This window comes from Tursiops truncatus, chromosome 4, assembly GCF_011762595.2.
Source record: "Tursiops truncatus isolate mTurTru1 chromosome 4, mTurTru1.mat.Y, whole genome shotgun sequence".
Classification (NCBI taxonomy): Eukaryota; Metazoa; Chordata; class Mammalia; order Artiodactyla; family Delphinidae; genus Tursiops; species Tursiops truncatus.
Window position 1 is genome coordinate 24,558,773 of NC_047037.1, and position 25,171 is coordinate 24,583,943.

At 43.3% G+C, this 25,171-nt stretch overlaps 1 protein-coding gene across 1 annotated transcript in view; it reads left to right on the forward strand.

Moving 5' to 3' along the window:
• Nucleotides 1-18,967: 18,967 nt before the first annotated feature.
• PCOLCE2 (procollagen C-endopeptidase enhancer 2) overlaps nucleotides 18,968-25,171 on the forward strand; it is a 71,665-nt gene continuing 65,461 nt past the window's right edge. Inside the window, exons 1-2 of the mRNA XM_019934307.3 lie at nucleotides 18,968-19,318; nucleotides 20,256-20,364. Coding sequence (XP_019789866.1) covers nucleotides 19,236-19,318; nucleotides 20,256-20,364 — 192 coding nt within the window. The 5' untranslated portion in view covers nucleotides 18,968-19,235. The remainder of the gene's footprint in view (nucleotides 19,319-20,255; nucleotides 20,365-25,171) is intronic.

A 25,171-nucleotide genomic window follows, 5' to 3' on the forward strand; every position in this document is an offset into this window, starting at 1 on the left:
TATGTTACTTTAGAAAGCCCTTTCAGACTGGTAGAAAAGTCAGTGGATTCTGTCATTTTTTCCTTCTTTAAAATTTGGTAATGAGTAAATAGCATAAAGAGTAGGAACCTCCAAAAAATAGCCGAGTAGAATATAGTCGGTGAGAAAGCAAGATATTGGAATATTAGAAAGAAGGGAAGTAGCTAGATAGGAGAAATATTCGCTTATCTTGGCTTTTATCTGGCAACACTTAATATTTAATAAATTCTGAATGTTCACCTCCCTGGTATGATTCTGAAAACAATTTTTTTTATAAAAATTATACTTGTCAGTGAATTTCCTAGGAACATTCTTTGGTGATGACACAAAATTTTGTGGCTTTAGTTTTCCAAACTTGTAAAAATGACTCTTTGCTTATATGATTTTGTTTTTCTAGTAGAGAAACATCAAACATAACAACTTATCACTGCCTGGAATGAGAACCCTGCCCTCATTCCTAGGTAGTGATCCAGAAGTTGGATTGTATTTTCTGTTTTCACCAACATGTTGAGGTCAGCCTTTTCCATTCATCTAGTAACATTACTCATTATTTCTTGACAATAATTATTTAACAACTCATTTGTTTTTCTTTGAGGTACCATTTCTAATTAGATATTCATTATAATAAAATTAAAACGTTGTTCAATTTCTGCTAATGGACTGTGGCATTCTTCATATTAGGAAAAGCTTCTATCTCTATGGCGTTATAAAGATATTGAGGCCCAGGAATATTCTGAACAAAGTCAGAAACAGCCAGTAATAGTTCCTCCTTTGGCCAGATTCCCAGGAATGTCACTGTGTCTTTTCCCCAAATAATCCATTAGAATGCTGGTTCCTCATCTTTTAAAGATGTGCAGTCCATCCTTGTTTGATGTGAAAGATTTCTCTTTCAGTCTAGCTCCCTTTCTTCTTTCTGACCACCTGTCCTCCATCAAAAAGTGCTTCAGGAAACACTTTTAAAAATAAAAGTGAAATTAAAATAGCTGTGTTTTGAGAATTTTTTTCCCCACAAAATTCTAGGTCAGGCTTAGAGAATCAATTTCGGTCAAGATAATTTTATAACCCTTAGTGAATCCTTTTAGATTCACTAGCATCTAAAATTTTTATAACTGATTTACTATTTATCCCTGTTCACTTAATGAGAAATTTAGAAGTTGGTCAAAATAATTTTTTTTAAATACAGAATTTTAGCGAGGCACTCAATGTCCCGTGTTTAGCCATGCAGCAGCTGGACTTTATTCTCAGTTCCAAGCCCCAGGGTAGTGGGTGGAGTACATCCCATCACGCAACTGGGTGAGGCCAAGGCAGGGATGAAAATCTGAGGGTGACCTGGAGTGGGTGCAACGTGGCTAACTTTAGCTGTGTCATATCATGTAGAATATGCCACTGCAGTGCCAGCCAAAGGCAGACCAGGATTCAAACCCCAAAGAACCACTCTGTGACCTTGGGAAATTCCTTAACCAACACGAACCCCTGTTTTCTCATTCATAAAATGGAAAAGCTGCTATATCCATCACGGTCCAGTCAGGAGACAAGAAACCGTACCAGTTACCTGAACAGTGAGAATTTAATATATACACATATATAAAAAAGTTGTTAAGTAGGTATAATGTTGTTAACTAGGAGACTGAAAAGGTAGAAAGAAGACACTAAGAAACCACAGCAGAAGCAACTATGGGAAACATCCACCTCCCCTAGAGGTGGGGAAGAGAGGAGGGGGGTGCAGGTGGGACCTAGGACCTCTGAGGATAGCGCACGAGGATGGGGCTGGTGTCTCCAAGGGGGTGTGATGAGGCTGCTTCTGCAAGTGAGGGGGGAAGTGCAACCTGGATTCAGACTGCCCCTGGAAGGGATGAATAAGCATTGCTGATGTGAGACGCACGGGAACAAGAAGTAGATCCCAGCCCCCAGGGGAGGAGCACGTTCCTTCTCCCTCCTGCAGCCTTGTAGTCTCCCTCTGGTTTCCCCATGGGCGGAGCCCAACAAGGAATAGCGGGTAAACAGAACTGTGGTCTGCAGAGTCCCAGACCCTCAAAGCAGAGCAGACAGCGGTAGGTTTAGAACTGAGAGACAAAAGCCAAGTAACTGGCACAAATATCATGTATGCAGCACTCACTTCATGCCACGCACAATGCCAAGTGCTTTGCACGCATTACCTTATTTATCTTAACAACTTAGTGAAGCATCCCCATTTTACAGATGGTATGTTAGGAAGCTGGGTTTATCTGACTTCGTAACTCCTCTGCTGTACACAACAAGGTATTGTCTGGATCGTATCTCAGTAAGCAGAGGTCCCTCCCACGTTACCCTCCCTCCCTGTCCTAATATATTCAATTTTCTCAGAGCTTGCTGGTTCCTGGGGAGAGGCAAGGGGTATGGACAGTCAGAACTTACAGAGGAGCCAGGGGAGGAAGTGGACCCATTTCCATTTCGTGCTTCAGGTGTGCATAATGTGGCCCTGACAATAGGCAGATGGAGAAAGGAAGAGCAAGAGACTCCAAGGAAATTCACCTGGCAGAAAGGAGCAGACCGAACTCATGGCCATTGGTTCACTGGGGAACAGTGCTGTTAGTAAGTGATGCCTTGGCGGCTGGTCTGACCCAAGAGGGTTGCCAGGGTGGAGGGTTCAAAGGAAGGTCTGTGAAGCTGGGGTGGAGCTCCTGAGAGAATCTCCAAGGGTAGAAGCTTTCTCCCTTGTGTCTTGAGCTATCACTGTGGCCTGGGGCACTGGGACAAGAGAGCCATCTCTGGGCTCATCAGGGCTGAACAAAGAGTTCCAGCTTCAGTGAGAGCAGCTGTGATGAGAGGTGGCATCTTCCTGAACTGTGAAAGTTTCAGGGAGGAAGGCAGAGGCTTTTGCAGCGCCCATGGCCATGTCACCTCAAACAGCTCTAGAAAAAGAGCCAGTCTCTAGAGAGGATTGTTGAGGTGAGAGCCACAAGGCTGAGCGAAGGACACATTCCATCCGCCTTGGATCAAGCTGCCTGGAGAAAAACTCAGATAGAGATTTGCATGCAGGTGGTTCACTGAGGGGTGTAGTCGACAATTACAGACATAAAGAAGTGAGGAAAGCGAGCAATTATACTCCAATAAAGGTGTTAAAAAAAAAAAAGAAGTGAGGAAAGCAAGACTGGGTAGAGAGAGAGACTGAACTGCAATGGAGATGCAGCAGAGGCCTAGCTGATTCCATCTGCAGTGGGGCCTGGGACGGCCCTTCAAATCGGGACTGATCTTTTAACTCCCACATAGACCAGCCACTGGGTGCCATCCTTGGGGGAGGGGCTGTAAATCTTGTCCTGTGGGAAATTCCTAGACATGTGCCAATTGGAAGGTGTTAGCAGCTGACAGCCAGCAACTGGGGGAATGAACGCCTTGGTCCTAAATGAGAGATCAAGGAGGCCCACCACAGCATCCCCTGCATATCCATCAATTTTAAAAGTATTTGTTGAATAACTCCTCTAAGTCAGGCACTGTGCTGAGCACCGGAAACACAACAGTGAGCAAGACAGACAGATATCCAGTTCAAGGTATAGGTACATCTACTAAAGCTTTCTTTGCCTCGATGCCCTCATCTATAAACTGTGGATTATAATAGTTCCTAACTCAGGGGGTTGTTGTTACGAGCGAGGAAGGTAGCACACACAGAGCCCTGCCTGGTACATAGCAAGCTCTCAATTAGTATTAGATGTTGTTATCATTATGTATAATGCCCACTCTACAGTGTTTGAGGACTGCCGGGAGGACCAGCAGGGCCATCAACTCCACTGCTATACCATCCTTTGCAGGCATGGATTTGCATGAAGAAGAGGACATACCTTAAGGGAGAAAGAGTTGGAACTCTGGGATTGGTCCAAGTGCAATAGTAAGCAACTCCTGCAGAAAAAGTATGGTTCTCAGTAATCTACCCTGTCGACTGATGGCCAGCCCAGCCCCCAGGGACTCACAGTGGGAGAGGACTGCAGGGAAGAGTAAGTGATAACATACAGGGTGGTTTGACTAATCTCTGTGGCCGAATAAGCACAGTCTAGCCCAGCCAGCAGCTCTGGGAGAGGGGATACTCATCAGGCAATCAACTCAAGCTCAAGTCCATTTCTCCACGTCGGTGCTCCTCAGCTATCTGCCCACCTGTGTCCCTGGACTTGGGCTCTGAACTGGGACTTGAACAGGGCACTGCATCCAGGAATTTCCCTGGGCTCCATTCCCTTGGCTTTATAACCACAAATAGTTGTGTTCCAGCTCCATCCTCTGGCTTACCTGTTGGCTGGGCATGCACCACCTGAGCCCTGTCTGCCAGGTAAGAGGGGCTGAATGGCAAAAATGGGAGTGAAGGGTATTGTCTTCACATGGCATCCCTGTTGGAGAAGTGAGAAGAGACACCAGTTTTTAAAGGGTTTGATCCTTTCAGCAACATGCGCACCATGTCTGCTGCCCCTGGAGGGCATTGTGCACTGCAGAAGCAACACTGTGCTTTGCATACCTTGGCCTTGGCAGCCACAGAAAACATCACAAGAGGCCACAGCAAAGGGGGAAGAGGTTACAGGTCCTGAGCAATACCCAGAAGAACTCTTTCACAAGTGTACATGGGACTCCTTGCTAAAGTCTCCAGGGACTCCCTAACTAATAGGGGAGGAAGCTGAGGGTCTGGAGTTCTCACAGAGCAGGTGGGGATAAAACCAGAGAAATTCTAGTTTGTATGCTCTTGTGACCCCCTTTGTCCCTCCCATCTGCCTCAAGCTGCTATCACCACTCTTGTGTGGCCTGAGGTCTTAAGAGTTACATATGGGTAATTGACATCTGTTGTCTTGTCACTTAACCTCCGTGCTCCCTACTGGTAACCACAGCACAATTTCCCTTGGGGGATCACCAACTCTTCCCCTCTCAGTTCATGAAGTAAGGGTGGGGTTGATTGTAGCCTTGGCTCAAGGTATGGGCATGTGACTCAGCCTCACCAATCAGAAAAAATATGATATTTCTTTAGGTCACAATGATTGGTTTGGGGATGGGCACATGATCCAAACAGTCACTAAAACTCAATGACATTTTTACTGGAACTCTTAAGGAAAGGATAATTACTCCTTTCCAACAGACTTGAGTGAGGTCTGCTGCTCCTGGAAGCATCGTGTGACCACAAGGGACAGTAATATTTGGAAACTGAGCCAACACTGAGGAGAACAGAGGTGAGAGAGATTGGTTGGGTTCCAGTGATGCCACTGGAGCCCAGATCTCTCTGGGGATCTTTCAGTTATGAGTGTCAGTGTCTCTTGTTTTCGCTTAAGGCTGTTTGGCTTGTTTTTCTCTGTCACTTGTCACCAAGAAAATCAAGACAGATGCAGTCTGTAATATGTGCAGTATAGGATAGGGAACTTCAAAGGCGTCCGATCTCACTTCAGTTTCCGTTTCTCCCTTCATTTAATCCTCATTTCAACTATGAGAGGTAGGTAGGGGTGATGGTTTTACTGTCCCACTGAAAAGGTGATAAAATTATACCCTTGATATGCTGAATGACTGACCCAAGGTTTTCTAGCTAGTAGATTACAGAGCTTGGGGTTGGTGACCTTCTGATTTGGGAAACAGGAAATGTCAACAAGATCAGCACACCAAACGAGTGGTGATCGGACCTACTTACTGATAGTAATGTCTTGAGGATACGTTTGGTGCTTTAAATGATGCTTCAAACATTTTCTGTTTACATTCACTAATGTCATTTTTTAATTTTGCCATTGGCCATATTTGCACCTCCAAGTGGCTTCTCATATTAATGGGGACAAAAGAAGTTCCTATAGTAAACGAATTCAATGGAGCAATAGGAACTTATTAAATGCTTCAAAACTGTTCTATCACCTTCCACCTCATTCCCTCAGCTTTTGTGCCCTTGGTTCTCCAGAGCTGCTCACCAAGAGGCCCACCTGAGAGAGAGAGAGCAGAGTTGGGCAAGGATTGTCACAAAAATCAGTGCTGGGCATAGGTGACATTTAAACAGCCCTGAATTTCCTATTCCCAAGTATGAGTCACTGCCGCAGCCTGGGAACCCCAGTTGTGAGTGATGCCTAAGGAGATTCAGATAGATAGACAGACTGACTGAATGACTGACCAATGGACAGATTGGTTCCTTCCATTGTGTATCCCAAATTCTCCATGGCCTTACTCTGTCCACCTGCTGAGACGTGAATATCACTTATAGGAAAACTTGGGTACAGACTCTTGCGCTATTCACTCATTCATTCATTCACGTAACAAATGCTAGTTATGTACCTACTGTGTGTCCAAGACTGGGCTAGACTCTGAGGATACAAAGCCCACAAATAGACAGTTCCTGCCCTCGACAGCTTTACAGCCTCGTCGAGAGAGAGCCACAATGATAAGAATAAGTGTTCTAAGGCAATTTAGGTGCGATGATACAAATGTGTACAGAGTACAGTGGAGGAAAATAAAGGAAGGGTCAGTTCCCCCTGAGGCAGGAGAGCCAGAAGAGGCTCATAGATGATTGGTGCATAAACTGAGTCTTGAAAGAGAAGGAGATAGTTGCCAGTCGATGGGGGTGGGTGGAGGTATTCCTGGCAGGGGAAGCAGCAGGAGTTTGCCATTCCAGTTGCATGAGACAGAAAACCTGAGCCCAGCTGGTTTAAAGAAGGAGGGAATTTACTAGGGAACTGAGTGAGCAAACAAAAAGGCCAAGGATGGACTCATCAGGCATGGCCGGATTCCGGGCCCAACCACTGTCTCCAGGACTTGTTCTCTATCTGTATCTCATCTGATTTGCTCGGAGATGGCTCCAGAAATATCAAGACGGTGACAGCAGATCCGACCCTACAACCTCTCAGGTTTCAGCTTCAAAGCAAAAAGACTGCACATCCCACGCTTCTCAGAAATGTCTCCTTCTCCAAAAATGTTTCATGGCAACCCATGGGCTCTGAGGAGGAAGCGATCACAGGCCCATCCCTGAAGTGAGCGCTGCGGCCAGGGGAGTGTGAAGCTCTGATTTACTGCGGTCTGAGTCACTGCTTTCCCCAGAGAGTCAGGGTGGAGCCATCCTCATCAGGACAACTCGGACTAAGAGTGGGGAAGGGGCTTCCTTGGTGGCGCAGTGGTTGAGAGTCTGCCTGCAGATGCAGGGGACACGGGTTCGTGTCCTGGTCCGGGAGGATCGCACACGCCGCGGAGCAGCTGGGCCCGTGAGCCATGGCCGCTGAGCCTGCGTGTCCGGAGGCTGTGTTCCGCAACGGGAGAGGCCACAACAGTGAGAAGCCCGCGTACCGCAAAAAAAAATAAAAAGAAAGAAAAAAAGAGTGGGGAAGGACAATCCAGGCACTATGATCACAGGAATGGGGAGCTGACCACGAGCGTCCGTTTCAGCTCTAGTCCTGCCGACCTCCACGGCTCCATGTCATTCTGACCAGGAACCTGGAACCAAGCAATGCAACACCACAGAGTCCCAGGTGACTAGCACCAAGTCACAGTCTCCAAAAGGACCAATTTCTGGTCATCTCTTTTGTAAGCATTGTCTTCTCTGGAGCCCACACTTTGGGAAAGGTTTTTATTTCCTTCCCACCAGAGACCCCCAGCCCCTGGGGGGAGCCAGAGAGCAGCCGCAGTCTGGAGAGGCCCCTGGAGTCTCAGGGGAGCCCTGGCTGCCCGCCAGGACCTACCAAGGCCAGGCCACAGGTAGTGCCATGTCAGTTTTCTACTTTTTTTTTTTTTTAGTTTTAAAAAAACTAAAGTGAAAGAATGTTTTTACTCATGTAAAGATTACTCTATTCAAAGTTAGTGTCTGATTTGATAGGCAAGATTTAATTTGATAGGCAAGACTTTTACTAGTTGACACTAGTAAAATAAATAAATAAACTTAAATAGCCATATGTGGCTAGCGGCTGTCTTACTGAACAGCACAGATCTAGATACTTAGCTAAATTATACCGTGTTTTCATTTACTGTTTCTTAGAATAACATTAAAGACATCATAGTTATGTTTCAAACTTAGCTAATGTAAGGAGCTAGTATCTTGGATAAGTGGAGATCCAACCACAAAAATGTCGAGGAGCAGCAATAATTAGAGACGATCTCCCAATCACCTTCTCATTGTGTCTAATGTTCTCATATTTCCTTTTCTGGAAGCCAAGAAACAAGTCTCTCCTGTTTCTCTAGTGCTTTTTGCAGAGATAAAAAAAAAAAAAAAAAGTCCAACCACCAGATATTCATCTGAAATACTACCCATCTGGACACTTACTATTCGGCTGTTTGTTTTTGCCCTGAAGAGTCCAGATGACTGCTGATTTGGGTATTTCCAATTTTCCTTGGTGCTAATCTTTTTGAAGGCGGAGAGTTGTTGGCCTGGTATGTTGTTGGTTAAAATCCTTTGGGCTGCCTAAGTTTTCAGACCCACTAGAGCTATCTGATGAGAGGGCAAGCTGGAGGAGGGTTCAACTGAAGTGTAGTTGGGTATAATTATTCTGGATATAATCATGTCGTTTTGTAGCTTTTCTTTCTTTCTTTTTTTTTTTTTTTTTTTTTTTGCGGTACGCGGGCCTCTCACTGCTGTGGCCTCTCCCGTTGCGGAGTACAGGCTCCGGACGCGCAGACTCAGCGGCCATGGCTCACGGGCTCAGCCGCTCCGCGGCATGTGGGATCTTCCCGGACCGGGGTACGAACCCGCGTCCCCTGCATCGGCAGGCGGACTCTCAACCACTGCGCCACCAGGGAAGCCCTGTAGCTTTTCTTTTTTCATCGATTTTTCTTGTTTGGTCTTTCTTTTCCTCAGCTACAAGTGTTTTGGTGGTGGTGATGGTATGGGATGGTGTGGTTTGGGCTTTAAGGCAATCCAAGATGTCCTAGATTTGTAGGTGACACAAGCAATCTAGAAGAGATAGGTGTTACAGGATGCCTTCTGTGTATCTAATTCTGCACCTTACTGCTGGTAGGTGTCTGTTGTGGGACAAGAGTGAAATACAGGATTTGGAGCTCTAGGCATCTGAAGAAATGCACCTTTACAAAATAGCCCTATATGTATTTTCAATGGAGTTGGACCATATAATGACCTCTCTGCTAAAACTGGGAAGGACACAGGTATGTCCTTGTTTGGGTGTCACAAAGTTAAATTCTTTCTTTTTTTCACACAAAACTATTTTTATTAAATTTCACCTTTTAAATTTTGTACCATCATTGCCAATTCATAATCTGAACTTTTAATTCATATTATTTCTTCTTTTTAAAAAAATTTTATTGAAGTATAGTTGATTTACAATGTGTTAATTTCTACTGTACAGTAAAGTGACTCAGTTATACATATATAGATTCTTTTTCATATTCTTTTCCATTGTGGTTTATCACAGGATATTGAATATAGGTCCCTGTGCTATACAGTAGGACCTTGTTGCTAGAAAGTTAAATTCTTGATATCACAATCTTTACATGGAGGCAGCAGTGAAATGTTTCTTCTGCTCTCACTCCCACCTCTTCCAAGAACTTGAAAATAAAGTTGCCTCTGCATATAAAACCCTAAAATGCACCCATGTGGTAGCCATGGAGTACACCATATAGATGTCCCTTCAGGAGAGAACCTGGCGTAAGGACTGTCATTAGTTGTCAGCCTCCAGCTCCTGTACTTTAGAGATCTACTACAGGATACCTGCCAAGGCCACCCAGGCTGTTCCCAGCCAATGGCAGAAGTACTAGAGCCAACACAGGTCTCCTCTAACAGGCTCCTTGCTAGAGGTCCTTGTTGCCCTGGCCCAGCTTTTACTCAGGGCTGCACTGTCACCTAAAGTTCTTCCAACCCAATCCCACTTCTTTCCCTAAATCCTTTCACAGGTGCCAGACCTGCATTGCAGTCTGAGGCTCCCTACCTACTCATGCCTCCTTATCCCTTTATCCTCCACAGGTGTTTCCCTCAATATATCTGTGGACATCTAAGTCTGTACTAGTGACTGTCTCTCAGAGGACCTGAACCAACACAATACAAAATGAATGAGATTAATTAATTAATTAATAACTAAACTTGAAGGACATTCTCAACGGTGAGGATACAAACTGGGTCGTTCTATTCAACACTATATCTGCAGGGCCTAGTGAAGCAGTTGGCATAAAGCATAAAGTAGCCTCTCAAAAACTTATGAAAGGAAGAGAGGGAGAGAAGAAGGGAAGATTTTGGATGAGCTGAGATTAAAAATCTAACTAAGCTTTAGTGAATGTTAAAAAAAAAAAAAACCCGCAGCATTAGAAGGAAAAGCATGTAGACAGGAGAGGATGGTCAGTTTTGAATTTAGAAAAGGGAACGTCAAAGAGTAAAAATTTGTTATTACTTCCTCAGCACTGTCTGGAGAAGATACACACACACACAGATGCATACACACATTCCAACCTGCATCCATATCTATATATGCATGAATAATAATGTGTAGGAAATAATGGATATATTATACATCTATTCATATACCTATTACCTTGCTCAGAATTCTCAATATATACCAAGAATATACCACAAGGGTCAAAGGAAAATGGAACAAACAAAAAAATCTCCTCGAGATACTGCCAATGGAAACATTACCAATTGAGAAAACGGACGATCGCCAGCTGCAGGCACAGTCACAGCACTTCTGTTGCTACAACTTCCCATTTGTGCAATTAGTTCTACACAGCAGGCCAGAGTGCTCCTGTCATTAGCGTCTGGCAAACATCGCTCAGTTAAGATGTGGAAATTGCAGTGTCCCTGAGAAAAGGCTCTGGACTCCATCAAGAGCTGTAATCCTATTAAATTCCATCAAACAAGTCTCAGGCTAATTTTTAAAATTAATAACCGTTTAATGTCCACAATAAATATATGTTGATGTTCAAGCATTTTGGTTTTATTTAAATTTACCGAAAGTGATGTTTTCCCACATATATCTTCTTTTGCAATTATCTTAGTGGAAAAATGTGTATGCAGAGTTTGACTTGTTTCTTAGGAAAAATGAAGTTTTTGTTTGGATTATTCAAAAGTGTTTACAAGACAATAAAGTGTTTTTAGAACTCTGAGGGCAAAGGACTCAGGACACATACTTGAAACAGTTTTATTAATATCATGGATTTAGGACTGTGTTCATAGCCATAATTTCATGTTTATTTATATATAAACATATATTCATATACTACAGTATATATAAATCCTTGACATATAATTTTTTATATTTATAAATTCTTATATATAAAGCTTTTAGAGAAATTCTTAAATTTTAATTTCGTTTAATTTTAGTTAATTCTTAAATTGCAAATTCTCTACAGAAACACTTAAAAGAAAACCAACTGCAAAATTCACAGAACTCTGAAGAATCTCGTAATGATTCAGTCTCATAGTTTTAATGTCTTTGTTCGCATATAATATTTATTTGGATAATGCCTTTTAGGTAGTTATCTTACCTTTTCAAAAGCAATAACCTTTAGCAATCTTGAAACTCATAACAAACCAGACTCAAATTGGAAATACAAATTCTTTTATTCCAGATGTTTAATGAGCAATGAATGTGAATCTTTTCCTTGAGGAAAAATAAAAGGCAATTGAATTGAGGTAGATTTGTTGGTTCTGCCTGTGTTTAGAATCGGTTTCTCCAGACCGTAGTTTAGAAGACCAATGAGTGCAGGAAGTGACTTGTGAATGGAGAACATAGAAAAAGATCCACTACCATTCCTCTCAGGAAATCATGTTCAGTCTGTCACTGCAGTAATGTTGGCACTATAAGATCATTATCATTGATTTTCTTTATTGGTAACCTTCCCAAAATCGAAGAAGGACTTGGAATGAAAACAAACTCTTTAAATCCCTAGATATAATTTCATAGTAGAAGAGGCACATCAGAAAGGACGGGAAACTAAAGGGACACTAGTGTCATCTTTGGTGGCAAAGTTAATGGTGATTTTCTTCTTTCTCTTTTTAAATATTTTCCAGAGTTTATATAATGAGCATGTATTTCCTTTCTACTCAGGGAAATTTTTTCTTAAAAAATAAAAAGAACAAGAGATGGTGACCAAAGATGGAAACCCACGCAGCTCAAGAGAGAGCTTCACTTTTCATTCCTTGGTGTTGGTTAGGGTTGGGTGTTGACACCAAATGCTTGCCTCGAGCTTTGAGAATCAGTGAGGAGGACACAGGAAACGCAGGGTCGTCTGGGGCAAAGGGATCTGGGCTAATATGCTCTGGTGCTCTGGCATTTCTTGTTCCAGACTCCTGGTTCCTTGTTAGTGGGCAGTCATGGTGGCATTCCTCTCACCGTTGGGGTCCCAGCACTTTCCTCCAAGTAACCCCATCTTCCTTGAAGACAACTACCATCTTGGCATGACTCGTGATTATGAGTAATATTGAGTCTTGGTGAGAGAACCAGATGGGTTAATTGCAAACATATCTGGATCAATTTATTGAGGTTATTTAATTATGGGAAGTATACCTAACAAACAAAATTAAGATATTTCTTACCTACAGTTAATACTAATCTATCTTATAGACAAAGACTTAGCCCCCAAAGTCAACATAATAAAGTAATTCCAAGGCGTTTCGGTTTGATTTGGTGGTGTTAATTATACTCTTCACTTCATGGCCCCCATTATCATCAATGGTCCACACACTGAGGATATTTTAGGATCAAGTTCGTTTTTTTGTTAACACTGGTACTTACATCTTTTCTCATGGCCAGGTCTCCATATTATGTGGTAGAATCCTGTGTTCTCAACAGAATCTTTTTCGAATTCTCGGAGGGCCATCTTCATGTGGAAGTTGGGTGTCCAGTTGTTCTGAATCATTCACCTCAGGCTCGCTCTTCCTTTCCCGTAATGTTTGCTTACACGCTGCTTCCAGAGGAAGAAACAGGGTAGCAGAACCTTTTCCTCAATACCAACGATAGAGAAGTCCTGGGAGAGCTCTCTGATTGGACAGTCCTAGGTCACATGCCCCACAGGGCAGGGGAGGCGGGGGCCGGTAGGAGCAGTGAATGGAATCGGTGATCCTTGGTGCACACACAGCGTAAATCCGTCCACTCCAGGCACCATCTCCATCTACACTGAACTCATGGGTCCCAAATGAGGCTCTGCTGGATTGGCGTGCAGTATTGATGAAGAGCTTGGGTTTTCCAGTCAACCAGGGTTCAAATCCCAGCATTTCATTTACGTATGGCAGGTTTGGGATTAGCGGTTAACCTCTATAAATCTCAGAATCTTCACCTGTAAAATAGTGATTATCACTCTTACCTTATAGGGTTTTTGGCAGCGTTAAATGAAGTATTATTGTAAAGCATTTATATCACAGTTCCTGGTGTATAATAAGTGCTCAGTAAAAGTTAGGGATGATGATGATGAGGAGGAGGATGATTTATCGCAAAGTGCTTCCATTGGACAAAGTTTCATCCCAAACCAGCAAAGGGTTGCTGACTTTTGTCCAGCGTTGGCAGATGAGTGGAGCTGGTTTCATTCAACACACATTACGTTGCCTTGGGACCCTTATACATAAAGACTACCTTGGAGCCGTTTTCCTCAAAAGAGACAGGCTAATTGAACTTTGTATATCCCTGTCATGGACATTAATCATACTTGTGCCTGCCATTATTTTTTGAGTAGCTCTTTAATATTTGGGGAAATTTCTACAGCATGCAGACCTTATTCCCCACAAAGAGTTGTGTTCCTAGCCTCTCCTGCAGCTGAGATGCCGGCATGTGACACAGACATTACCATATGCACTTGCATGAGACTGATTCAAGAGATCCATCTGAGCAAAGAGGGTCAGTGATGAGCTTTCATTCTGTAGGTGGCAGCAGAGCTGTCTGGCCTTTGGGGTACTGGTATTGAGAGATTGAATTTCTTGGGGCAGAAATGCATCTGCTGTGCTCACAGGTGTCACAGTGTCGGCAAGTTGAAGTACCTGTGTTTAGTACTTAGCCTTGGTGGCAGTAGTGGCAACAGATTTCTCACGGGGACATTTCTGAAGCAAGGTTTTGGCCACTATTCTGGGAAAAATAGCCTTGGAATAAGTTTCTCCAGTTCTCTTAATGGTAATGTGAACTACCTTGTGTTTTAAAATACATCCCTTATACTGCTTGAATCAGCCAGTGTGGACTCAATTGCTTGTAGCTAAGAAGCCTAACCAGTACAATTCCCCCCCCAATGTTCTATTCTCAGGAGGAATAGTATGCTTCCAAACATCAAAAAAATTGAACTAGGGCTTCCCTGGTGGCACAGTGGTTAAGAATCCGCCTGCCAATGCAGGGGACATGGGTTCGAGCCCTGGTCCAGGAAGATCCCAAATGCCACAGGGCAACTAAGCCCGTGCGCCACAACTACTGAGCCTGCGCTCTAGAGCCAGCGAGCCACAACTACTGAGCCCACGTGCCACAACTACTGAAGCCCGCATGCCTAGAGCCCGTGCTTCACAGCAAGAGAAGCCACCGCAATGAGAAGCCCGTGCACCGCAACGAACAGTAGCCCCAGCCCGCCGCAAATAGAGAAAGGCCGCGCGCAGCAACGAAGACCCAACTCAGCCAAAAATAAATAAATAGAATAAATAAAGTTATAAAAAAAATTGAACTTTTTTTTTTCGAACTAACTTCTAATTCTAAAAATCCTTGTTCACAAGAGTATCTACTGATAGACCTGTGCACAAGAATTCAAAGATTACAGAGTTCCTAAAAGTTGATAGTATCTGAAAAGCTGAATTCAGAAAAGACACTTCATCAGTAAAGCATTAATATCATAACTCTACACTATTATATTTTCCTAGGTAAGAGAATATGGGCATATTCCAGTTTGATAGTTTTGCAGAATGACAGATGTTATGGAAATGTCACGAACAGTATTGTCACTAAGTTGGGCTGCATAAAAGAATTTCCACACTATTTGCTTTCCAGATACTTTTCATTCCTTTTATACATTTGGAGCACTTATAAATCTAGAGACCCATGTGGTGCAGCTGGAGCAGTGTCACGTTCAAGGAAGCACAGACCACACCTGAGTTCCAGATATGGCTCATGCCTCTAAAAGAACAATGGGAGGGATCCAGGGATAGAGCCCAGCCCGCCATTATGTCCTCTCCCGGACTCTCCCCGTCAACCTGATGCAGTCCCTGGATTGTTGCTCAGGTGCTTTTCAAGATAGTTGGAAAAATTATCTGAGATTTTGAATGAATCCATACCTGAGATTTACTGTACTGGAAAAGGCCACTTACTTAAAACAGGTTCCAAAGTTTCATAGCAGATATTAAAAAAGTGTTTAGGGTTTTACCTTCAAAAATGAAGCTGAAATTTTTTAAGTTAAATTTATTTTGTATTTAACAAAATTTCATCTATATTTGCAGCTATGTGCCAATTCTCATAATAAACAAAGAATGAATCAAATCTGGAATTTTTAGCACAATTTTCCCTACGAAATTACAGTCGAGCAAAATATAAGCATTCTTCCCTTCACCTTTGATTTTCACAACATCATAAAGTAGAACGTTACTTTTGAAAAAGTAGCATAGGGAATCAATTGTTCGCATGGGCATCTCTTTAATATTTTTGGCATTAAAAATCATTCTTTTTTGGTCAGCGACCTTTAGTTTTTTTCCTTCAGTTGTTCACTGGAGTAATTCATCCAGGTGTTCATTTGTCAAAGAAGTCCATCATTCCTCCACTTCTTTCAATATCACTTGCATCCATCTTACGAGATTCTGCATCTTTTACAAGATCAGTACCGCACCATGGATTAAATGTGCATTGTATTTCTGTTGCACTTTCAGATGTTTACAAGGTTGATGAATTGACCAGTGACTAACCAACAAAGATGTTGACATACTGGGCCCAGCTAGGTGCTAATATTATGCAACAAAGTACTATGAGCGGGGTCTAATTTTATAAGTGGTCAGTTCATTGGTGAGTATTCTCGTATTCCCATGATTTTGAGTCTCTGTGCAACTTGGTTAACTGCAGAGACTGGGTAATATATACTTTGGACAACAAGGATCACTTCACCAAACACTCTGCACCCGCAGGGGTTTGGTTCTCTCCACCTCTCTCCTTTCCTAGTGCCTGGAGTTTTAGCGGCTCCCCACCATTATACCAACGCTGCATCTCTGAAGTCCAGAAATCGGTCTCACAGAAATGGACCTTACACAAACCTTCAGAGTCCACTTGGGTGTGTCTCAATTCTGACACATTAAGCTTCTCAGGACATTTAAGCTTTATAATTTTGGTCAGAACTGTACCAAAATGTTCAATGCAGCTCTATTTACAATAGCCAGGACATGGAAGCAACCTAAGTGTCCATCAACAGATGAATGGATAAAGAAGATGTGGCACATATATACAATGGAATATTACTCAGCCAGAAAAAGAAACGAAATTGAGTTATTCGTAGTGAGGTGGATGGACCTGGAGTCTGTCATACACAGTGAAGTAAGTCAGAAAGAGAAAGACAAATACCGTATGCTAACACATATATATGGAATCTAAGAAAAAAAAAGTCACGAAGAGCCTAGGGGTAGGATGGGAATAAAGACACAGACCTACTAGAGCATGGACTTGAGGATATGGGGAGGGGGAAGGGTAAGCTGTGACGAAGTGAGAGAGTGGCATGAACATATATACACTACCAAACGTAAGGTAGATAGCTAGTGGGAAGCAGCCGCATAGCACAGGGAGATCAGCTCAGTGCTTTGTGACCACCTAGAGGGGTGGGATAGGGAGGGTGGGAGGGAGGGAGACGCAAGAGGGAAGAGATATGGGAACATATGTATACGTATAACTGATTCACTTTGTTGTAAAGCAGAAACTAACACACCATTGTAAAGCAATTATACTCCAATAAAGATGTTAAAAAAAAAAAGAACTGTAGTTCCAAGTTAAATATGCGTTTCTAAGAGCAAATAATAATGTCTTAGGAAATTTTTAAAATCACGTGGTAACATCAGTGTCTTTCTACATGTCTCAACAACAGAACTATCAGTGTTGGAACCCTAACTTTTTAGTGAGGATATAAACGCAGTTATCAGTCTGTAAATTAAGAAAAGAGTTGTTGCATATTTATGTCCAAATAGTTTTCTATCCATTTAGTCATATTTCAAACTTTGTTTTTTAATTTTAAATTTTGAAAACTTAGTTTTGAAGAATGAAGTATTTTCTGGCTATGATCACTTCAAATCATTACCAGAAAGTGAATTAAGCAATATTTTCACTTCATAATTTAAAACTATGACTTTTTAATAAAATATCATCTAAAATACGTATGCTGTTGGACAGCATATTCTTGAAATGTGTGCAAAATAAACAATCATTTATTTTCCTATTTGCTCTTTTAAAACAATTTTATTGGGTTGAGGGTGTAGGTTTCAGCATATAATGTAGTTTGCCAAGTTCTGTAATCCTTTTTTTTTTTTTTAAGTCATACAGGGTGTGGTGCCTTCAGAAAATTTTTAACAAGTTGTAATTCTTGGTGTTTTTTTCCTTCGCATTTTCAAAAATAGTAAGAAAATCTAAACCCCACAAGGAAATTCTGGTTCCTACTATTGACTCCTGGATTCCCCTCCTCTAAAAAGTAAGATTATTCTCTGCCGCCATTCTCTGTCGCTTATTTCCTTGCCTGGAGTATTTATGTTCTTAACACTGTAGGCTCATTATTAGAAATGAAGTCTTGGGACTTCTCTGGTGGCACAGCGGTTAAGAATCTGCCGGCCAATGCAGGGGACACGGGTTCGAGCCCTGGCCCAGGAAGATACCACATGCCGTGGAGTAACTAAGCCTGTGTGCCACAACCACTGAAGCCCACGTGCCTAGAGCCCGTGCTCCACAACAAGAGAAGGCACCGCAATGAGAAGCCCCCGCTCCCCAACGAAGAGTAGCCCCCGCCGGCCGCAACTAGAGAAAGTCTGCATGCGCCCAGCAATGAAGACCCAATGCAGCCAAGAATAAAAGAATTAATTAATTAATTTAAAAAAAGAAAAAAATGGAGTCTTGATAAGGATTATTTTAAGGCTTAATTTTTTTGCTTAGAATGGTGAAAATACTTTAGGAGGAACAACACCAATGAGGCATCGGAATTCAGCTATATCCCCTTGTGGTGATGTGGTCATTGAAAAACCCAATGACTCCATTCCATTCTTGTTTTTCTTTTATTAATCCCTGGTTATTGGGAAGCACTTAGCAAAATAAATATTTTAAATTATTTTTAATTAAAATTAATTAAAAGTAATAAAGAAAGCCTTGATTCCATAAGACTGCAATTGTTCTTAGAAAAACAAATTCTCTGTACATCTCAACTAATCAATACTACAGAAAAAGGCATCGTTGGAAAAAATCTTTGAAGAAGAGAGAGGCGACAGCAAAGAAGCGCTATTCTCAGGACGTAACATGGGGTGGTGAGAGCTGAAGATCCGGAGTTTGTCTCCGTTATTTGTCACGGTAATGACAAGTCACTCACTAATCACACGGCTGAAAACTCACTTCTAAACCGCCCCCCGCCTCCCGGACAGAACCTATCTCCCTGTTCTCACACACCAGTAAAAGCAAAAAGAATCTACTGAGATTCTGTGTGTGTAAAGTAAGAGAATTAGAGGAGGAGTTAAAATATAGTAGAATCTCTCTTCTCTTTTCTCTTTTCTTTCTTTGGATCTAGATGTCGTAAGGAGAAATCCTCTTTTCCAGCAATCAGCAAGCGCGAATACTTTTTATTTGAAAGCAACTAGAGAAAAACACTCCCCAAAGCAAACCAAACCAAGGCTACCCCCCTCCAACCACCCTCCCACCCCATCATCTGTGGATCAGGGCGCCAGGTCCCATTTGGGTACCACGCGGCAGGGGATTCCCTTTCATCCTTCTCTCCACAGCCCCTGCCCGAGGGATGTGAGCGGTGTGCGGGTCCCGGGGTGCCAGCGAGGAGCCGCCCGCCACCCCGCCCGCCCCTAGAGAGGAGGCGGCTCCCGCCTGGGAGCCGCCCCCTCTCGCCGCCAGAGAACAAACGGGATATTCAGCAGTGGCCTGTGGCTGCCAGAGCAACTCCTCAGGGGAAATTAAGCGGCGAGGCAGACTGCACCGTAATCGCCTCTAGAAAAGCGCCCGGCTCCGCCTGCCGTGCACGCCCGGCTACCTGGGCTGCCCCGCGGCGGCGCGTGCGAGAGAGCGGGAGAGGGCTCGCCGGGGTGCGGGGCGCGCCGGGGCGAGAGTCCGGGCCGGTGCAGAGCGCGCGGTGCTCCGGGGTGCGCGCCGGGGTGGGGCGAGCCCCGAGCGTCTCCACCGGCCATGAGGGGCGCGGGCGCCTGGGCCCCGCTCTGCCTGCTGCTGGCCGCCGCCGCCCAGCACTCGCGGCCGCAGCCCCCGGAGAGGTAACGCGACCCCCGCCCGCGCTCCCTCCCTTCCGCCCTCTCTTTCCCTCGCCCACGGCTTGGCTTTACCCACTCCGCTTTGGGGCGCCGGGGGACCCACACGCCACCAGGACCCCGGGATGGCGCCCGTCCTCGGGGCTCCTTCCGGCGCTCCCCAGCTCCGCCCGCCCCACGGCCCCGCAACTGGCCGGCCACCGCCTCTCCTCTCCCCGAAAGTTCAGGCGGGCGCTAGGAAGCACTGGGACCCAAATGTGTGGACTTTGCTTTACTCCTGTTTTCTTCCCCGGAGAGGTTTTGCCCAGAGACAGAAGCCTAGGGAAAAACGCGAGTTGCCCGGCGCCCGGGGAGCGGCTCTTGGCAAGTTTAACTCTTCAACCTCTGAGCTGCCAGATGGCTCCAGGACCTGGGCCGGGAGACCCGCCCTATGGCCAACTTTGCCTTCTCCTTTTCAATGGAAGGTTCTGCCAATGGCCAACGATTTTCAAACAAAGAGAGAATTAGGCATCTCTCCAAATCCAGGAAATTAAAACTTCTTCATATTAACCAATTACTTGTCTAGCTTTAAAACCATGCACTTCATGGAGCCTAGCTCTCACTCTCTCCCCACCCCCCCCGCCCCGCCCCGCCCCGCAGTTAAAATTTCCATTTACCATTTTCCTGTAAGATCTTACCACTTAACGTGGAGGACTTGACTGCATACGGATGGATGGATAGATTGATCTTGTTACTATGGTGGAGACAGATGGCAGCTGGACTGAATGTTTTAGAAGGCTAGAATTTATTCTAAGAGCTAACAAGTATTTCAAATCCCGTCTATGAAGCAGGCAGTCAATTGTCAGTATTCACTTTATCCATATTAATAGACTGCATCTTTCTGAAATTGACATTAAATTGTTAGACAGTGTTTCAAATTTCTTTTCTTCTTTTATTTTCCCAGACCTGTTTTCACATGTGGCGGCATTCTTACTGGAGAGTCTGGCTTTATTGGCAGCGAAGGTTTTCCTGGAGTGTACCCTCCAAATAGCAAATGTACCTGGAAAATCACAGTAAGCATTTTTTAAGAGGGTATTCTCCAAAAGTGAATACCGGAAACAGTGGAAGAGCTGCTGCTTTTTTCCTCTGCTGTCAGAATTTCGGTTGGGGGCAAATGTCTGTAATAGTGAAATGTTGGATTTATCTCTACTATTTGGGAGATTTTTAATAGAACTAGTGGTGCCCTGCATTAACAGTTAGAAAGGACTCGAGATAATGCTTGCAGGGATAAATTCTTAAAGCAGATGTGTGTCTGAAAACCCAGTCTGACTCAGCTGAGTTTCATGGATTCAAAATTAAAGCTATCTTCAGGCAAAGGCCCATCATAGAGACTTCTAGAAGCTATTTGTTGCCTATGCCTTTCATAAATGTCTCCCAGTGGCGGATAGAAGATCAAAGGTAGTACTCACCTCTGACTACTTTATAACCATTAGGGGGAAGAAAAGGGGAAAGAAAAAGAAAAAAACAATCCCACTTAATGTCTCTGACTTAAAACCACCACTAAAAGCAATCTAAGAATAGAGAATAACAATAACTTAGGGGAGAAAAAGCCTAAAAACAAAAACTAACAAAATGCCCAGGTTGGTTACTAATGGCATAGATTATGCTGAGTCAAGGTAAGAAATCAGATTTAGAGACAGCCAGCCTTAAAAAAATAAGTCTGGATTTAGTCAGCTAGAGTGAGTCATCTTTCCAAGTGAGCATAGTAGTGACCATTATCTTCTTCATTTTTTTCAATTTTGGGAAGTTGTTTGGTACTTGAACACATTAGTTCACCGAAAGCTTCATTCAGTCAGATTGTACCACCCATGAATTAATGATTTTTAAAAGTAGGTACCTCTTATTGAGCACTTACTGGGTGCCAGGCACTGTGCCAAGTAGGTAACAAGCATAATCTCACTGAATCTTTGAAATCACTGTGAGGAAGTATGATTATCCCCATTTTATAGATGAGGAAGCTGAGGTCTAGAACAATCATATAAACTGACTTGATCAAGCATTGGGTAAGTCCAACTTTCTATGAAGTAAAGCCTATTTTGCAGTGAGGCCTTCCCACCAAGAAGGTCATTTGACAGGCAGATATGAGGGGGTCTCCTTCTTTAAATAAAAGTCAGTTCCTATATGCATTGATGCTCTCCTGTAAAATATCGGCTATCTAATGAATTGGTACAGATTTCATTATGTTATTGCAACACATGGGGCCAGGAGAGGACGGTCATGAAAACTAGCTCTGCAATATTGGTATTAGCATAAATGTGAAATAAGGCTCTGAGACAAACATGGAACTTGGTTTTTATATTATAGTTGTGTTTCAGTTATGATTAAATGGCTGTAAGTTAAAAATGACCCAAGGAAATTAGTGACTGAGAGGCACCATGTGCCTAGCAAGTAGACTCCATGGTTAGCCCAGTGTTTTGGGTCTTCGGGGCAATGTTAGTTCTGGAGGTGGGGAAGGGTGTCCAGTGAAAGCTGTCCTTGGTAAAGGAGGGGTGTGCCCTCGCAGAGGCCTGACTACCTTATTTTTATGTGTGGGAAAGAGGAAGTGTAATGGATGCTCCTTATGGGTGCAATGTCAAGGTGAGGCATGCTGGCTCTCATTCCATCACTCAGAAGCCGTGTGATGGATTTATCTTTAAACCTCAGGACTGTTGTGAAGATAACATGAGATGGTATGTATAAAGCTCTTTGGCTGAGTGTCTGCGTTACAAGAAGTGCTCACTAAACGTTAGCTACCACCGTTACCGTTGTTGCTAGTATTGACTCATCCTTTCTTCTGACTGGTAGGCAATATGGCAGATCACTGCCACCCCCTTAGTATATGGGCTAAGCTGGGCTTGGCATCAGCTTTAAAGCAGCTCAGACTTTGATGGAACAATAGACTTTGTTATGTGTATCTAGGAAGCACTTATTTCTGTGCTTGGGTTCTCCTGTGATCTTACTGGAGAGATTCTGTGTGCGTTAGGACTAGGTTGGCTCCTAGTAACAGAGATGCAAAGTAACAATCGCTCAACCAGAAGCTTGGTTCTCTCCCATGTAAAGGAATCTGGAGGTAGGCAATCCAAGATGGGTGTGGCAGCCTCAAATCATTAGGCACTCAGTCTCTGCTTAGATGTGTGCTCAAGTTCCAGCCATCAGGTTCATGGTTTAGCCAACAAAAAGGAAGAGAGGAAGGGCACAGATCCTCCCTTTAAGGACATTGTGCAGAATTACTTGCACCTTGCTGTTTACATTGCACTGGTTAGTTATTAGTTACATGGCCACTCCTAGCTGCAGGGAAGCCCTGAAATGAAGTCTTCATGTCAGGAATCCATGTGCTCCGCTAAAATTCAAGAGTCTTCTTTTGAATAAAAGTCTTCTATCAACTGTGGAAAGAAGGGAAAACAAGCAAACAACAAGCAGTCTCTGTGACATATTTATTTGTGGTTTGCCCAGGCTGCCTGAACTAATGCTCAAAAGTTGAGTAAAAAAGTTGAGCAAATGCCAGCCTTTTTGAAAAATATATATTTTTAGAAAGCATAGGTAATACACAAGAAAGGACTGCACAATTTGCTTTTCTAGTGAAAAGCTTTATAGTTTTCACTCTTAGTCATTTGATTCTGTTTCAAGGGACTGCCTCTTTTATGCTTGCATATGAGTAGCACCAAGAACTTCCAGAGGAGCCCAGTACATTCTCCTGGTTATAATTACAGCCTCAGCAGAATGTTCCCAAAGGCCTTGGATGCTCTCAAGATCTCAGTTTCAAAATATCTTCATTTCTTTGTATTTCACAAGGAAAAGCACTGAATCGTTGGAAAAAATATTCCCAGTTCTTCTTCATGGTCCTCTGGTGTGTCAGAGTAGAAGAAGGGAGCTCCCTAGCTTCTGTATATCCTTGGGTTGATAAAAGAAGGAGGACTGTCGTAGCACTAAAGCTTGTAGAAGCTGGTAGCCCTAAGGTCTGTCATTCATTCAGCAAATGTGTGTTGGGTCTTGGGTACTACTGGAGTTTTGGTGAACAAGGCAGCCAAGCTCCTTGCCCTCATGCAGCTAGCATCTTAGTTTGGAGAGACAGGCAGTTAATATTTAAACAAACAAGTAAACAAGAAAATAGTGATAACTGAATTATAAAAATAAAATAGATACCACTTCATATCTATCAGGATGGCTACTATTGAAAAAACAGAAAATAATAAGTGTTGGCAAAGATGTGAAGACACTGGAACCCTTGTGTATTGCTGGTAGGAGTGTAACATGGTGCAGCTGCTGTGGAAAACAATAGGATACTTTCTCAAGGAATTAAACTTAAAATTACCATATTACCCAGAAATCCCACTTCGGGGTATATACCCCAAAGAAGTTAAAGCTGGGATTTGAACAGATATTTATACGTCCATATTCATGGCAGCATTATTCACAATAGCCAAAAGGTGGAAGCAACCCAAGTATCTATCCACAGATGAACGGACAAACACAATATGGTATACAAAAGAACATTACTCAGCTTTAAAAAGTAAGGAAATTCTGACACATGCCACAACGTGGGTGGACCTTGAAGACATTATGTTAAGTGAAATAAGCCAGTGACAAAAGAACAAATATTGTGTGATTCTGCTTACATGAGGCACCGACAGTAATCAAAATCATAGACACAGGAAGTAGAATGGTAGTTTCCACGGGCTGGGGGAGTAGAGGAATGAGAGTTAGTATTTAATGGATACAGAGTTTCAGTTGGGAAAGATGAGAAGGTTCTGGAGATGGATGGTGGTGATCGTTGCACAACTTAATGCCACTGACCCATACGCTTCAAAATGGTGAAAATGGTACATTTTATGTTATGTATATTTTACCACAATAAAACATTTTTTAAAATAAAATGAAACAGAGCAGTGGAATATTAGATAATAACCATATTCCAATTCCCAAAGGGCAAATCTGTAGAGACAGAGAGTAGATTAGTGGTTGCCTGGGGCAGGGGATAGGTGTGGAGACTAACAGTTAATGGTCATGAGGGATCTCAAAGGTGGAAATGACCTATGGTGATGGTTGTACAACCTGGTATAGTTACTAAAAGTTATTTAATTGTGCCGTTAAAATGGGTGAGTTTTATAATATGTTAAACATACCTCAAGAACTATGTAGAAAAAACCAACAAACATAACACAGTGGTGGGATAGAAGTAGCTATGGATGAGGTGGTTGGGAATGGCCACTCTGAGGAAGTGACATTTGAGCTGAGGCCTGAGTGATAAGGATCCAGCCATGTGAAAGTCTGGGGAAGAGCATTTTAGGCAGAGGGACCGGTGGGTGCAAAGGCCCTGAGGTACAGACAAGCTTGATTTGTCTGAGGAACAGCCAGGAGGTCACTGTGGCTGGAACAGAATGAGTTAGTGGGACAATGGGAGAAGTAAAAAAGGTGAGCAGGGGCCTGTAGGCCATGGTGAAGAAGAGTGGGAAGCCACTGGAGAATCTTAAGCAAAGGAGTGAGATGTTCTGATTTTAAAAGATCATTCTGGCTGCTGTGTGGAAGATGAATTGTAGGGCATTAAGAGTGGAAACAGGGAGACCGATTAGGAAGCTGTGTGGCCTCCGGGAGAGAGAAGATGGTAGAATGGACAAGAGGGATAACCAAGGAGATGAAGAAATGTGGACTCTTCTCCCTAAAGCAGTTGTCTTAGTAGTTCTGAATGCAGCTAGGGTGGAGTGGCACCGGCCAAGAGGCCCAACGCACCAGGCTCTGGACCCTTGCTTGACATCTGCTCCAGACAGGGCTGTGCTCTGGTGTGGCCTCATCCAAGGCAGTCCATTAAAGGCTTTCTGGAAACCAGTGGATCCAGTCCATTTT